Source organism: Hemitrygon akajei, chromosome 21, assembly GCF_048418815.1.
Source record: "Hemitrygon akajei chromosome 21, sHemAka1.3, whole genome shotgun sequence".
NCBI lineage: Eukaryota > Metazoa > Chordata > Chondrichthyes > Myliobatiformes > Dasyatidae > Hemitrygon > Hemitrygon akajei.
The window spans coordinates 66,027,297-66,041,885 of record NC_133144.1 but is presented as its reverse complement, the minus strand read 5'-3'; the positions used below and the strand labels follow the sequence as shown (position 1 = coordinate 66,041,885).

The 14,589-nt window shown below is 45.0% G+C and overlaps 1 protein-coding gene across 1 annotated transcript in view; it reads right to left on the bottom strand.

The window, feature by feature from the left end:
* ndst2a (N-deacetylase/N-sulfotransferase (heparan glucosaminyl) 2a) overlaps window positions 1-14,589 on the bottom strand; it is a 487,958-nt gene that overhangs the window by 78,735 nt on the left and 394,634 nt on the right. Inside the window, exon 7 of the mRNA XM_073025637.1 lies at window positions 1,541-1,628. Coding sequence (XP_072881738.1) covers window positions 1,541-1,628 — 88 coding nt within the window. The remainder of the gene's footprint in view (window positions 1-1,540; window positions 1,629-14,589) is intronic.

Below are 14,589 nucleotides of genomic sequence, written 5' to 3'. Positions count from 1 at the left end.
GTGGTCATGCAACCAGGACTTGTGATCTGCACCAGCTGATCATATGACCATCCACCACCTGCTCCCACAGCCTCATGTGACCCTGATCAAAGGACTAAGCAGGTGCTACACCTTGCCCAAGGGTAACTTGCAGGCAAGCAAAGTGAACAAACACCTTCCACCTCCCTTGACAGAGACACCTCTCCACCCAGTTCTTATGCTAACTTTTCCAATGGAGAACCTGTTGATAGAAGACAGCACAGGCTCTTGATTCACCATGTCCATGGCTGACTTGTGATAGCTCTGCTTCCTCCTCCACCCTGAGCCTCACAAAAATCTATATAAATGTATCTCTATCCATTCTCCACTTCAAGGTCCTCAGGACTCACACCACCAGCCCGCACTCCCTCCCATCTCCCCACTACCCTATTCCAGCTTCCCTTCCAGCTCTGAAGGGTCTTGGCTGATTTAATTCGGTTTTAATGAGACTCCCCTTTCTAGAGCCATCAAATGCTGCTCAAACATTAACCCTTTCATTCCTGGGATCTACCTTGTAAACCTCCCTCTGGACCCTCTCATCAACAAACTTATATATGGCGTTTGTACCTATGCCTAGTCACACACTAGTGTGTGTAGAGCATAGAGCAGTGAGCTGAGCACGCTTCCTCGAGGTGAGGCAGTGCTGATTGTCAGCAAGGAGAAGATGTCATTTCCGATCTGCATAGACTGTGGTCTCCCAGTGAGGAAATCAAGGGCCTAGTTGCAGAGGAAGGTACCAAGGCCCAGGTTTTGGAGCTTGTTGATTAGAACTGAGGGTACGATTAGGTTGAACTCTGAGCTGTGGTCAATAAACAGCAGCCTGATGTAGGTCTTGCTATTGTCCAGGTGACCCAAGGCCGAGTAGACAGCCAGTGATGTTGAATCTGCTGTAGAACTATTGTGGTGATGGGCAAATTGCAGCAGGCAGGAGTTGATTCCAGCCATGACCAACCTCACAAAGCACTTTACCACAGCAGATGTGAGTGCAACTGGGAAAGAGTCACTGAAGCAGCTCACCCTGCTCTTATTGAGCACCAGAAGACCCTTTAGAAGCAGCTGGAACCTCTGACTGCAGCAGTGAGACATTGAAGATGTCTTTGGACAGATGTTTTCTGATCCCTACCAGGACCTGACACCTTGCGAAGACTCACCCACATGAAAAATGCTCTGATGTCAGCCTCTAAGACAGAGACAGGGCCGCTGGATACTGCAAGAATTCGCACAGGTGTAGTTTTATTCTCCCTTACAAAGAGTGAGCTCATCTGGGAGCAAAGCACCACAGCCTATTCATGCTAGATTTTGCTTTGTAGGAAGTAATGGCCTGCAAAACCCTGCCAAGAATTGACATACATCCGTTTTGTCTCTAACCTCAATCCGAATTGAGTTTTTGCCCTTGATTTGCAGGTTGGACCTGGACTTCTTGTATAGTTGTGGAGTGTGTAGGAGTGGCTGCCAACACCAAGGGTCTGACGATTGTGAGAAGGGAGAATACAAAAGTTTATGATAAGAATGCTGCTCTTACCTGTATGGTAGAACTTGCCGGAAAAACCAAGATTGAAGGTGAAGTTTGGGACCAGAGTTCTCAGCTTGTTTTGCGACAGAAGCAAAGCCTGCAGAGAAAAGAAATGGCAGGTTGGAACCTGGTCAAGTCAAGAGTCATAGAGCATTACAACACAGAAACAGGCACTTCACTCCATCTTGTCCACGCCAAACTATTACTCTGCCTAGTCCCATCAATCAATGAACTATACAGACTTCCATATCCCTCCCCATTCATGTACTTATCCAAACTTCTCTTTGTTACGTTCCCCAGTAACCGGGTGACTTACCAGCAAAGATAGATAGGTCCGCTGAAGCCTGGTGCTACTATTTTCAAACGTTTTTATTTATAAAGGGGCACAAACGTATGGTTACTACAAAACATTTAGATCATATACATCGTCAAAACTCAATCTAAAGCACAGGTGTAGTAATAATCAATCAAAAATTAGCTCTATCGTTGTCTAGGGGATACTGAGTCCAATTGGGTATAAGAGTCACTCAAAGTCTGCTGGCTTCCCCGTTTCGGGAACCGCTGACATTTCACGTGTTGGATAGAGAGAGAAGGAACACTTGCCCGTCGTCTTTGCGAAGCAAATCCCTGTTGTTAGTTAAAACGGTTTGTCCTTTGGTTCCAGCCACAGACTCCCGATCCGGAATCTAACGCATGTGGCTTCCTTCAAAATGGCTTCCCGCTCCGACGGGAAGCACTATCGTGTCTTCTTCGTGTGTCTCCTTGGTGCGTCTGAGGCCCCGCCTCGGCAGCCCACCTTTTATCTGGACTGGCAGGGTTGTCGATGTCCATCAGGGTCGGGGGGCGAGGCAATCTTTCCCCCATCACCCATCTCACCTTGCCCTGAGGGTCTGCACGTAGGCCAGTTCCTTATTCCACAAAGGTGTCTCCCAAGACAATGGCTATGTCCAAGGCTTTTGTCTTGTTGAGCGACCAGCCCACATTCCAAACCGTAAGGCTCTCTCTCTCTCTCTCTCTCGCGATTCTCACAAAGGAGGGGGCTGAGGTCATAACATCTTAAATTCCCAACTCAACATTCACGCACCACTTGCACTGGCGGCTCATTCCCCACTCACGACCTTTGAGCATGGAAATTCCCTCTCATTCCCCTTAAACATTTCACCTTTCACCCTTAGCCCATGATCTCAATTCTAGCCTCACCCAATCTCAGTGGAAAAAGCCTACTTACATTTATCCTAACTATACGCCTCATAATTTTGTATACCTCTATCAAATCTTCTACACGCCAGATAATGAAGTCCTAACCTCTTTAGATTTCAAATCATGGCACATAGATCAGAGTACAGGCATAGCAGGAGATGCCAATCACTGTCCAGAAGTTCAGAAGAAATGGTTAACTTTTTGTCTTGTGGTTGTTATTCTGTTACTAATGAGGGAACTGTTCATAATCAGAGTGAGAAGGATAAAGAGACAGTGATACTAACCATGTGGTTACATTCAGAGTTGGGATGCAGTGTTGAAGTTGTATAAGATAGTGGTGAGGCCTAACTTGGACTATGGTGTGCAGTTTTGTGCTAACCACTGCGCTGTCATGCCCCCCCCCCCCCGAAGCCTCACGCTAACCACTTCGCTACTGTGGTGACCAAATATTAACCAACTCATCTCAGCAATCAAAAAAAGTAATTTGTCTGATTGGAAAGCTCTTGAAAGATATATATATATGACTCAATTGTTTTGTATATTTGCTGTTCGATCTCTAACACTCCCTTCACACCCTCCCATTTCGCTCCCTGCTATCAGCAAAAATGAAGCTGGCCATCTTCACCTCAGGCTTGACCTGTGTCCATTTTAATCAGCAAGATAGAGAGCTGCTTGAATGGAATGATGGGTGATGCTGCGGAGAGAAGCAGGCAGATGCAAACTGCTGCCGCGAGTAATTTATCAGCGGTACATCAGGTTTCAGTTCACTGTCACTTCCATCACCGAGAAGCCTGCTTCATGGTGCTCTGCAGTCATGTCTGTGGCGGCTTAACCCCTTCCAACCTGCATTTTAGTTTCCTGTTACTGGGCAATGCTCATCTCCAGCATGGAACAATACAGGAACAGGATCATCTGCACCAATTACAGTACCAATTTAAACTGCAAATCTGTTCCATATCGGTCCATTCCCTGCCTGTTCCAGAGTCTGGCCAAATGCCTCTCAAGGATCAACTGTAACATAGTGTATCTGTTTCTGCCACCTCCCCAACAGCCCATTCTAGACGCCCACCATTCTCCTTATAAAAGGAGCATCACCTTGTGAGCACAAACACAAGAGATTCTGCGGATGCTGCAAATCCAGTGTAACACACACAAAACGCTGGAGGAACTTACTAAGTCAGGCAGCATCCACAGTCAACGTTTTGGGCTGAGACCCTTCATCAGGACTGAAAAGGAAGGGGGAAGAAGCCAGAATAAGAAGGTGGGGGAGGGGAGGTGGCAGGTGATAGGTGAGATCAGGTAAATGGGAAGGTGGGTGGGGGAGAGATGAAGTGAGAAACTGGGAGATGACAGGTGTTTGAGGTAAGGAGCTGAAAAAGGAGAAGTTTGACAGGAATAAAGAGTCAGAACTGATGAAGAGCCTCAGCTTTAAACACTGACTGCTCATTCATCTCCATAGATGCTGCCTGACCTGCTGAGTTCCTCCAGCAATTGGTGCATGTTATTTTCTTTGTAAATGTCCGTTGGGGAGGTGGAGCGAAGTTAAGATGGCGCTAAATGGTGACTCCTTTGCTTGCATCTTGCTCTATTTTCATCTTTAATATCTTTATTTTTCCCTTTCAGGGTTCTTTTGAAGACTCTGGCCTGGAGTTACACGCTGACTTTGGTTCTTTGTGGGAACGGGACCCGTTCTCGGGGTTTCAGGACCGGCCGTTGCTCGGCACGCCAAGGGTTCGGCCTGAGATTCCGGCTCAAATTCGGAAGCCTAAGATCTCGGGGCCCTGGAGATGGGCGGATCCAGGGTCGGTGTCATGGCAGGAGATCTGTGTGCCGTTGGGGGAGTCTGGATATCTGATGTGGGCCCAAAGACCCAAGATCTTTGCGATCTTCTGGCACAGAGCTCAAAGGAAAGTGACGTAACAGACTTTTAACATCGTAAACCAGTGAGTTGTCTGTTATGTCTCCCCACTCGCTGGGAAAACAGAGACACCATTTTCTCCCTCATTAGGGAGAGAAAGAGTCTGTAGGATGTCGAAGGCTGGATGAAACGCCAAGTCTTTGGGGTAACTACAAGTCTGTCTTTGCTATTGCTTTGCTCACACTGACTGCTCGGTGGTGGTGCTGATTCTTGCTTTTTTTTTGCTGGTGGGGGGGGGGGAGATTGTTGCTCGCTGCCGCTTACGCGCAGGAGAGGGGAGCCGGGGGGGGCGGGGGGGGAGTACTTTGGGTTTCTTACGTTTATCTGTCCTTCATTCTTTGTTTGCATGGATGTTTGTGAAGAAAAAAAGCATTTCATGATGTATATTGTATACATTTCTCTGACATTAAATTGGACCTTTGAACTTTCTCCCTCTCACCTTAAAACCATGCCCTCTAGTCTTTGACATTTACTCTCTGGGGGGAGAAAACGACCCTGCATTGTCTCCCTACCAATTCAGCAAAAGCTTTCCAGCGGAAACACTTCTCTGCACAGAATCTGTGACCCATTGCAAATTTCTTGACATGCAAGGTTCCCATTTCAGAATCACATCACCCTCACCATCTCCTTGTAGGACCAGGCCCAAGAAAAGAAACTTTATTGTGCATCCACCTCCAAATTTAAAACCTGCCCAGGTTTCTCCAGAATTTCTCTTATATTCAATCCATTTAATTCCAATTACTGCCCTCTGTAGCCACTGAGTGCATACCAATGCCCCGTGTTCTGAAGAAACACTGTTTGGAAAGAAGGAAGAGAACGTGATTCATTACTTTCCTGATTAAAACATAGAAAACCTACAGCACAATACAGGCCCTTCACCTCACAAAGCTATGCTAAACATGTACTTACTTTAGAAATTACCAGGAGTTACCCATAGCCTCTATTTTTCTAAGCTCCACGTACCTATCCAGCAGTCTCTGGAAAAAAACCTCATCATGTCCGCCTCCACCTTTTCCACACACTCACCACTCTCTGTGTAAAAAACTTACCCCTAACATCTCTCCTGTACCCACTTCCAAGCACCTTAAAACTGTGCCCTCTCGTGCTAGCCATTTCAGCTCTGGAGAAAAGCCTCTGACTATCCACACGATCAATGCCTCTCATTATCTTGTACACCTCTATCAGGTCACCTCTCATCCTCCGTCACTACAAGGAAAAAATGTTGACTGTTTACTCCTCTCCATTGACTCTGCATGACCTGAAGAGTTCCTCCAACACATGTGCGTGTGCAGCTTTCAATTTCCATGAATGATTATACTGGAGGAATACTTGTGAGTGTTGATTGTGAGGAGCCTCCTGCTTGACTCCTCAGTCTTCATTGGCAGATAGGCTTGTGACAAGTCAATCTTTGAAAACCTCTCCCAGACTGCCAAAGATGCAAAAATGTCTTCTATTTGTGGCAGGGGATACTGCACAGTACACAGCACTGGGCTGATGCTCACCTTGAAATCCCCACATATGCATATAGCTCCAGCCTTCCTGTTCTTGATCAGGACAATGGACGGGCTAATCACTCCTCTCAACCTTGGAGAATTCCAGATGCCTCCAAGTTCTGAAGATCAGCATTCTCTTTAGGATGTAGTGTGTAAGGCACTGGACGTACTTTATGGAATCTTGGTGTTGCTGTTTCATCCAGTTCAATTCTGGCCTTCATGCCTTTGAATTCACCAATCCCCTTCTCAAACACCACCTCATTAGCATCAAGTCTCTGGTTAGTGCTACCATTTGGGCTGCTGCTGTGTTGATACCACACAGAGCTTTGATTGAGTGCCAGTCCAGTTGTATTTTTCTCAACCATTCATGCCCGAAAAGTTCTGGCTCTCCTCTTTTCAATACATAAAGCTCTAATTATTGTTTGGCCTCCATAAGTCACACTTTCAATTTGCCTTTGGAAGACACATTCATCCGTGTACATCTTTAGCATCACCAAGGTCTTCTTTAATGTTATCTTAGAAAACAGTTGTTGTAGTCAGCCTCTGGAATTATGGACAAAGCTGACTCTGTATCCAGCTCCATTTTCACTATTACACTGGACACATCTATTGTGACCTGCTTCAGTAATACTATGCATTTCTAGGCATGACAGTTCACCTTTGTCAGACTCTGTGCTGCCTGATTCTGTTTTACATTCAGTAACTTAATGCATTTGCTTAGCTTTGTGTTTGAGACTTTCTACTCGGGTGTGCTTTTTGTCTGTCCTGCACACTCTTAACGTGACCTTGTCTGTGACACGTTCTGCAGACCTTTTCTTTGAACCAGTCATTTGCATCTTGGGAGGATTTCCCACAGCGATAACATTTTTGGCTTTTTCTGCACCATTCAGGAACATTTTGTGCATTTCACATTCTAACCTTTTTTGTAGTTCTGCTGCATCCTTTAGCGATATTGCAATGGTCAGTGCCCATTCTAAGGTTAGGTCTCTTTCTACCAGTAATCTCATTTGAGTGCTTTGACTATGCATGCCACCTACAAGCCTGTCCCTCACTGTATCAGAAAGTCCATCTCTAAAGTCACAGTAATGGGAAAGTTTGTAATGTGTTCAGAAAGGCTTTCACCTGTTGCCTGGTTCCTTTCATAAAATCTAAATCTCTCAGCTATTACAAGTGGTTAAAGGCTCAAGTGATTTTGTAAAATTGTTAACAATTTTCTAAAAGAAATAGATCCATACATTATAACTTTGACCATGGAAGCATTATAGGAGACAGACAGGGTGATTCAAGTATCTCAGAAATTGCTGAACTCCTGGGATTTTCGAACACAACAGTCTCTAAAGTTCACAGAGAATGGTGTGAGAAACAAAATATGTCCAGTGAGCAGCAGCTCTGTGGGGGGCGGGGAGTGCCTCGTCAATGAGAGGTCTGAGGAGAATTGCCAGTTTGGTTCAAGCTGAGAGGGAGGCAACTATAACTCAAATAACCACACGTTACAACAGTGGTGTGCGGAAGAGCATCTCTGAACACACAACACATCAAACTGTGAGGAGAATTGGCAGCAACAGCAGAAGACCACACTGTGTTCCACTCCTCTACCAAATAAATATTTTTGTCCCACATTGCCCTTTACATGGAGCATTCATTGCTAGAAACATGACACTACATTTGTCGACAGCCAAGTCCATGAAAAGAGCCATGATGATACTTAAAAATACATACTCCTTGCATATTGCTTGATACTGGAGAGGAAGCTAGGGTTAACCTCCTTACTATTTTGTTCAATTCATTTGCTGGATACGAGTGATCCAGACAAGGTCAGCATCTAGTGTCAGGGGAATGATGGAATATTCCACCAGTGCCAGATGACAGCAGGCCTAACAACTCTCAAGGCCAGCATCACCCCAGACAAAGCCACACACACTTCAATATAAACTGAAATGTCAGAAATCTGAAGTGTGGAAAAAAAAACAGGAATGCTGGAAACATTCAGCATGTCAGGAAACAATTCAAATTGAAGACACTTCCATCCACCATGGAAGTGTTCTTTCAGGCCTAAATCATAGGAGCAGAATTAGGCCATTTGGCCCATCAAGTCTGCTCCACCATTCCATCATGGCTGATTTATTTTTTTCCTCAATGCCATTCTCCTGCCTTCTTCCCATGACCTTTGATGTCCTGACTAATCAAGAACCCATTAATTGCCACTTTAAATACACTGTCACTTGGCCTCCACAGCTGCCTGTGGCAGTGAATTCCACAGATTCACCACCCCCTAGCAAAAGAAATTCCTCCTCATCTCTGTTCTAAAGGGACATCCCTCTATTCAGAGGCTGTGCTCTCTGGTCCAGAGTGTCCCATTACAGAAACATCCTCTCCACATCCACTTGATCTAGGCCTTTCAATATTCGATGGGTTTCAATGAGATCCCCCTCATTCTTCTGAGCTCTTCCTTCATCCACTTGGGTAAGGGTGTATTGCTCTGGATAGAGGTAGTACTTTGATGTCTGGCATGCTGCTCCCTACCAGACAGGGTGGACAGGCATCACCGGTCCTCATCCATCTCCTAAATCTCTCACGTGTTGGCTCCAAGCACCACACCCCGGTAAACCGCTTCAGCTGGCGGGCTAAACCACGTGAAGGGGTGGTGTTAACACGGCACCACTGGGTGAATGACTTCCATGATGAAGTCACCGGCCGGGGCAGAAAGGTTCTCAGATGAACTATAATGGCCACGTGTTCACGACCAAGGCGAGCCACCTAGTTGGAGGAAGTCGGCTGTGATCAAACCTGAAGAGGGATGGGCTCCGCCAGGTTTCAGATGCCCAAGGCACACTGCAAAAACAGCACCCCGACAACTCCACCAGGAGTTAAGGGCACAAGAAGTATTGCATGTTGGCCTTCGTGAGTTAAGGGTTGCATTTAAGAGTCACCAGGTAATGTTGCAGCTTTATAAAACCCTAACACTTGGAATATTGTGTTCAGTTCTGGTCTCTTCATTGTAGGAAGGATGTGAAAGTTTCAGTGGGCGCAGAGGAGATTTACCAGGAAGCTGTCTGGATTAGACTGTCTGGATGCTTTATGTGAATAGGTTGAGGGAGCTAGAGCTTTTCTCTTTAAACAGAAGAATGAGAAGTGACTCAATAGAGCCGTACAAGATGTTAAGAGGCACAGACTGAATGGCCAGCAATGCCTCTTTCCCAGGGCAGAAGCTGCTAATATGAGAAGGCATAGCTTTATGGTGATTGGAGCAAAGTATGGGGGTGGATGTCTGAGGCAGGTTTTATAACACAGGGAATGGAACGCGCTACCGAGAGTGGTGGTTACGGCAGATACATCGGGGACGGATAGGACACAAGAGACTTTATAGATGCTGGAAATCCAGAGCAAAATGCATAAAATGTCCCTCACATAAAAAATATTGTCTACGAGGGACATTTACGAAAGTTAGATAGTCACACAGTTGAAAAATAATAACATTCATAGAGCATGTTTCATACAGATGAAGTCGTTTGAAGTGTTTTACAATGGGCTAACATGCAAACATGAAAATAAAAGAAAAAAATGTTAGTTCAATAAATAGGTTAATAAAGATGTTTTGAAATGGCATTTAAAGCTGCCAACTGAATCTGCAATCCTTTATAGATTTGGGTATCAAGTTCCACAGTTTAAGTGTAGTACAAAAATGCTGTCCTGCCAATTATCCTTCAAGGAAGATCATTTAAATTTGAGAGACCAGCGCAAGACCCAATAACTTGAGCAGGATTATAAAATGACAGCAATTCTGTCACATACTCCCAATCCCAGAGCATTGAGAACCTTAAAATTAGTGAGAGAACTTTAACATCAATTCTAAATGATACAGGAAGCCAATGCACAGTAGCTGGGACAGGAGTGATATACTCCCTCATCCTGATTTTAGTTTAAAGTCTCAGCAGCATTCTGAATGAGGACATATTGATAAGAGTTAGAGTGACCTTAGAATAGGTTAAAAGGTCGGCACAAGATTGCGGGCCTGTACCTTGCTGTAATATTCCCCGTTCTTTCACAATGGAGAATGGTAGAGTTTGGGGCGCTTGGAATTAAAAGAAACGGTTCGAATGAGAAAATGGAGCTGTGAGAGATTCAGCCAAGATCTTGTCTATGACAGCAACAGTTGATGGGTCTAATATCATTTAATTGCTCCTAAAATGCAAGTTCATAAAATGTTCCTCAAGTGGGCTCAGGTCTGACTGTAGGGAAGTTGCAGGATAACTATTCCTTTTCAGAGCTGCTGGAATGCTCAACACTAACTTGGGACAAAACTCACATCAGCAGTACAGGCTCCCGATATCAAATCATCTCCAGCCACTGGACTAAGAGTGATAAATCCTCAGTACCTTGATCTCTCAAATAAGTTCCATTCACCCACTGGCTACCGGTATCAACACATGTAAATCGCTGGAAATCTGCAAGTCTTTACAGGAGAAACAATGGAATACTGCAGTCCACAAAGAACAAAACATTAGAACTTGTAACAGGACCAACTGGAAAGGAAGGGGGAGGAAGCAAGAACAAGGTGGGGGGGGGGGGGTGAGGAAAAGAATAGGGCAGGTGATAGGTGAGACCAAGTGAGTGGGAAGGTGGGAAAGTGGGGGGGGGGGGGGTGACTTAGAAAGCTGAGAGGTGATAGGTGGAAAAGATAAAGGACTGAAGAAGGAGGAATCTGACAGGACAGAAGAGTAGATCATGGAAGGACAGTGCAGAAACAGGTGCCTCGGCCCACTATGTCAGCGCTGAACAATGCCAAATCAAACTAAATTCCTTCTGCCTGCACGTGATCCTCTTCCTACTATTCCTTGCATATTCACACATTGATCTAAAAGCCTATTAAATTACACCGTTAAATCTGCTTCTACTACCGTCCATGTTCCAGACACCTACCACTCTCAGGATATATTTAAAAAGACTTAGCCCACCCATCTCCCTGAACCTCTCCCCTTCTCACCTGACAGCTACAAGGAGCTATCTGTATGGCTGTGAACTAAGAGCAGGAAGTGAAATTGCTCATGGAGGGGAGGCTGGCCCCTGTGGCGTGCTGAGCTGTGTCCACAACTCTGCAGTTCCATGCCGTCATGGAACAGCAGTTGCCATAACAAGCTATGATGCGACCAGGTAGCTTTACGGAGGCCGTGAGAAGTATACACTCAGTGGCCACTTTATTAGGTACACCTGCTCATTAATACAAATAGATTATCAGCCAATCATGTGGAAGCATCTCAGTACACAAAAGCATGCAGACATGGTCAAGAGGTTCAGTTGTTGCTCAGACCTAATATTAGAATGGGGAAGAAATGTGATCCAAGTGCCTGTGACTGTGGAATGATTGTTGGTGCCAGATGGGGTGGTTTGAGTATCTCAGAAACTGCTGATCTCCTGAGATTTTCATGTAAAGCAGTCTCTAGAGCTTACAGAGAATGATGTGAAAAACATCGAGTGAGAACCAGTTCTATGGGCAAAAACATCTTGTTAATGAGAGGAGGTCAGAGGAGAATGGCCAGACTTGTTCAAGCTGACAGCAACTCAGATAACCACGTTACAACAGTGGTGTGCAGAAGAGCATCTCTGAATGCACAACACATCAAACCTTGAAGTGGACGGGCCACAGAAGCAGAAGACCATGAAGTGGCCACTGAGAGTACACTGAAGCTATGGAGGGTGAACATGCAACTTGGTTGATTATTAACTGTCCTTTGAAATGTTCAGGCACCAAACCAATTCCACAAGGACTGAAGTACTGTGTCACTTTGTTGAGGATGTTAAATATCGGGCCTGCCAGACACGTCCACACCTCATGAATCGGTAAACAAAACTCTTCAAGATAAATGCTTGGTGAATTTTCTCTACCTGATAGATTTTCACTCCCAATTTCTCCTTTTAATAAAAAAAAATGCAGTTTCCAAATAATATGGCAAGGGAAATATGGTCTAAACCAACACATAGAGCTGTGCCTGTAATAGTTTATGATACCTCATTTATTAACCAAATGTCTTGGAAAAATTGCCTCAGGAATATCTTTACCATGTAAATATCTCCAAGATATTTTTATTCCATTCAGAATTTGCCTTTCAATTTAAATATTATCCCACAGAAATAGGAACCAGTATTCTATTTAGATACAGCACAGAATAGACCCTTCCAACCAAACAAGTTGCAAAACCCAGCAACCAACCTATTTATCACTGGCATAATCACAGGACCATGTACAATGATCAATTAACCTACTAACTGATACGTCTTTGGAATGTGGGAGGAAACCTACGTGATCATAGGGAGGAAGTATAAACTTCTTACAGACAACTCTGGAACACCGCGAGCTGTAAAAGCAATACTATCCTACTAAAATATTTATAAATCACTTGGATTTAAATGAAAATTTTTCTTAAAAGTTCTGTTGAGAGGTCGTGTGGGGACCGAATCCAAGATATTTAAAGATGCAGGCTCTGGGATAGAACCCTAATTGGGTCATCATCATTATGAGCCAAGTTGCATGATGTGGCCAATCACAGTGACCATGATTGTTCTTGGCAAATTTTTCAACAGTAGTGATTTACCATTGCCTTCTTCTGGGCAGTGTCTTTACTGGACGGATGACCCCAGCCATTATCAATACTCTTCAGAGGTTGCCTGGCGTCAGTGATTCTGATATGCACCAGCTGCTCATATGGTCACCCACCACTGCTCATATGGCTTTGCATGACCCTCATTGGGGTGGGAGGAGTTGCAGTTGCAGGGTGACCTGGGTAACCAATTCAAAAAGCTGGTAGGGGCAAAATGGGCCGAAGGGCTTTCTGTGCTCTGACTTTGTAATACAAAGTGAGATTTCACAAGCCCTTCGGCCCATTCTGTTGTGTTGAACCAATTAAACTACATAGCTCTGCACATCATAGTAACCAGCCTCCCTTCCATGAATTCTGTCTACAATTCTCACTGCCTCAGTAAAGTAGCCAACATAACCAAAGATTCAACACGTACAAACAAGCTGGATGAACTCAGCAGGTCGGGCAGCATCCGTTGAAACAAGCAGTCAACGTTTCTACAAGGTTATGAGAGGCATAGATAGGGTGGATAGTCAGTTCCTGTTTTCCAGGGCACCAATAGCAAACACCAGAGGGCATATGTACAAAATTAAGGGAGGGAAGTTTAGGGGAGACATCAGGGGTAAGTATGTTTGTTTGTTTGTTTTTTTCTTACATACAGAGGGTTGTGAGTGCCTGGAATGACTTGCCAGGATGATGGTGAAGGCTAAAACATTAGGGGTATTTAAGAGCCTCTTGGATAGACACATGGATGAAAGAAAAATGGAGGGTTATGGGGTAGTGTGGGTTTAGTACTTTTTTTTTATTAAGGATTAATAAAAAACATTTCGTGTTTTTTTATTTATTTCCAGCACCTACAGATTCACTCGTGTTGCTTTATTAAGGATTATATGGGTCAGCACAACATGGAGGGCTGAAGGGCCTGTACTGTGCTGTAGTGTTCTATGGTTTCGGGCCGAGACCCTTCATCAGGACTCAGCCCGAAACGTAGACTGCTCGTTTCAACGGACGCTGCCCGACCTGCTGAGTTCATCCAGCTTGTTTGTACGTGTTGATTTGACCACAGCATCTGCAGTGTACTTTGCGATAACCAAAGATTGCCTCCTGCCCCAGACACGGGTCATCAGGGTGTGGAAAACAACTTGGAACCATTAGACAGGTGCTACCCCATCCTGAGCAACGTCCACCTCCTCTGTCCATTAGCATCACCAAGTCCAACAGACACCCAAAAATCCACCACACCCACCAAGGGTCTAGACACTCACGTGCCCCAAATACCAGAACCCCACTCTTTGCCAACTCAGAGTCAGACTGACTCAGAAAATGCTGAGCTGAGCGGCATCTGTATTGAGCCAAAAGCTTCATTAGCCCAGGCCAAAACCCACAGAGAACAGGGACGCTCTGCACTGGGACTCGGACAGCTGCTTACACTTTCTTTCTGCTTCTGATGGAGGGTCTTAGCAAGAAATATGGACTGTTTATTCACCTCCATAGATGCTGCCTGACCTGCCGAGTTCCCTCAAACGTTTTTGGTGTGTTGCACAATTTCTGCCCTGCTGTTATGACCATTGAACAGTCCCCCACCCCCCAGTACAGTAAGATTGGCTCCTGACATTGCAATATAACGTCGTGGCCTTGCAGCGTGCCGTTTACCTGCACTCTTATTTACCGCAATGCACGGTTGTCAAGGATTAATCTGTATGAACGGAAGGCAGGACAAGCTTTTCACTGTGTGTGACAGTAATAAAGCAATTCTAACTCCAGTGTTCGGAGTCACGTAGCAAGGATAGGGAAAAAGTGACAAGACTTCCTTCTATATTAGTGCACTGCAGAGTTGGGTGGCAGGGTGGAGATACGTCTCTACCAAAGTTC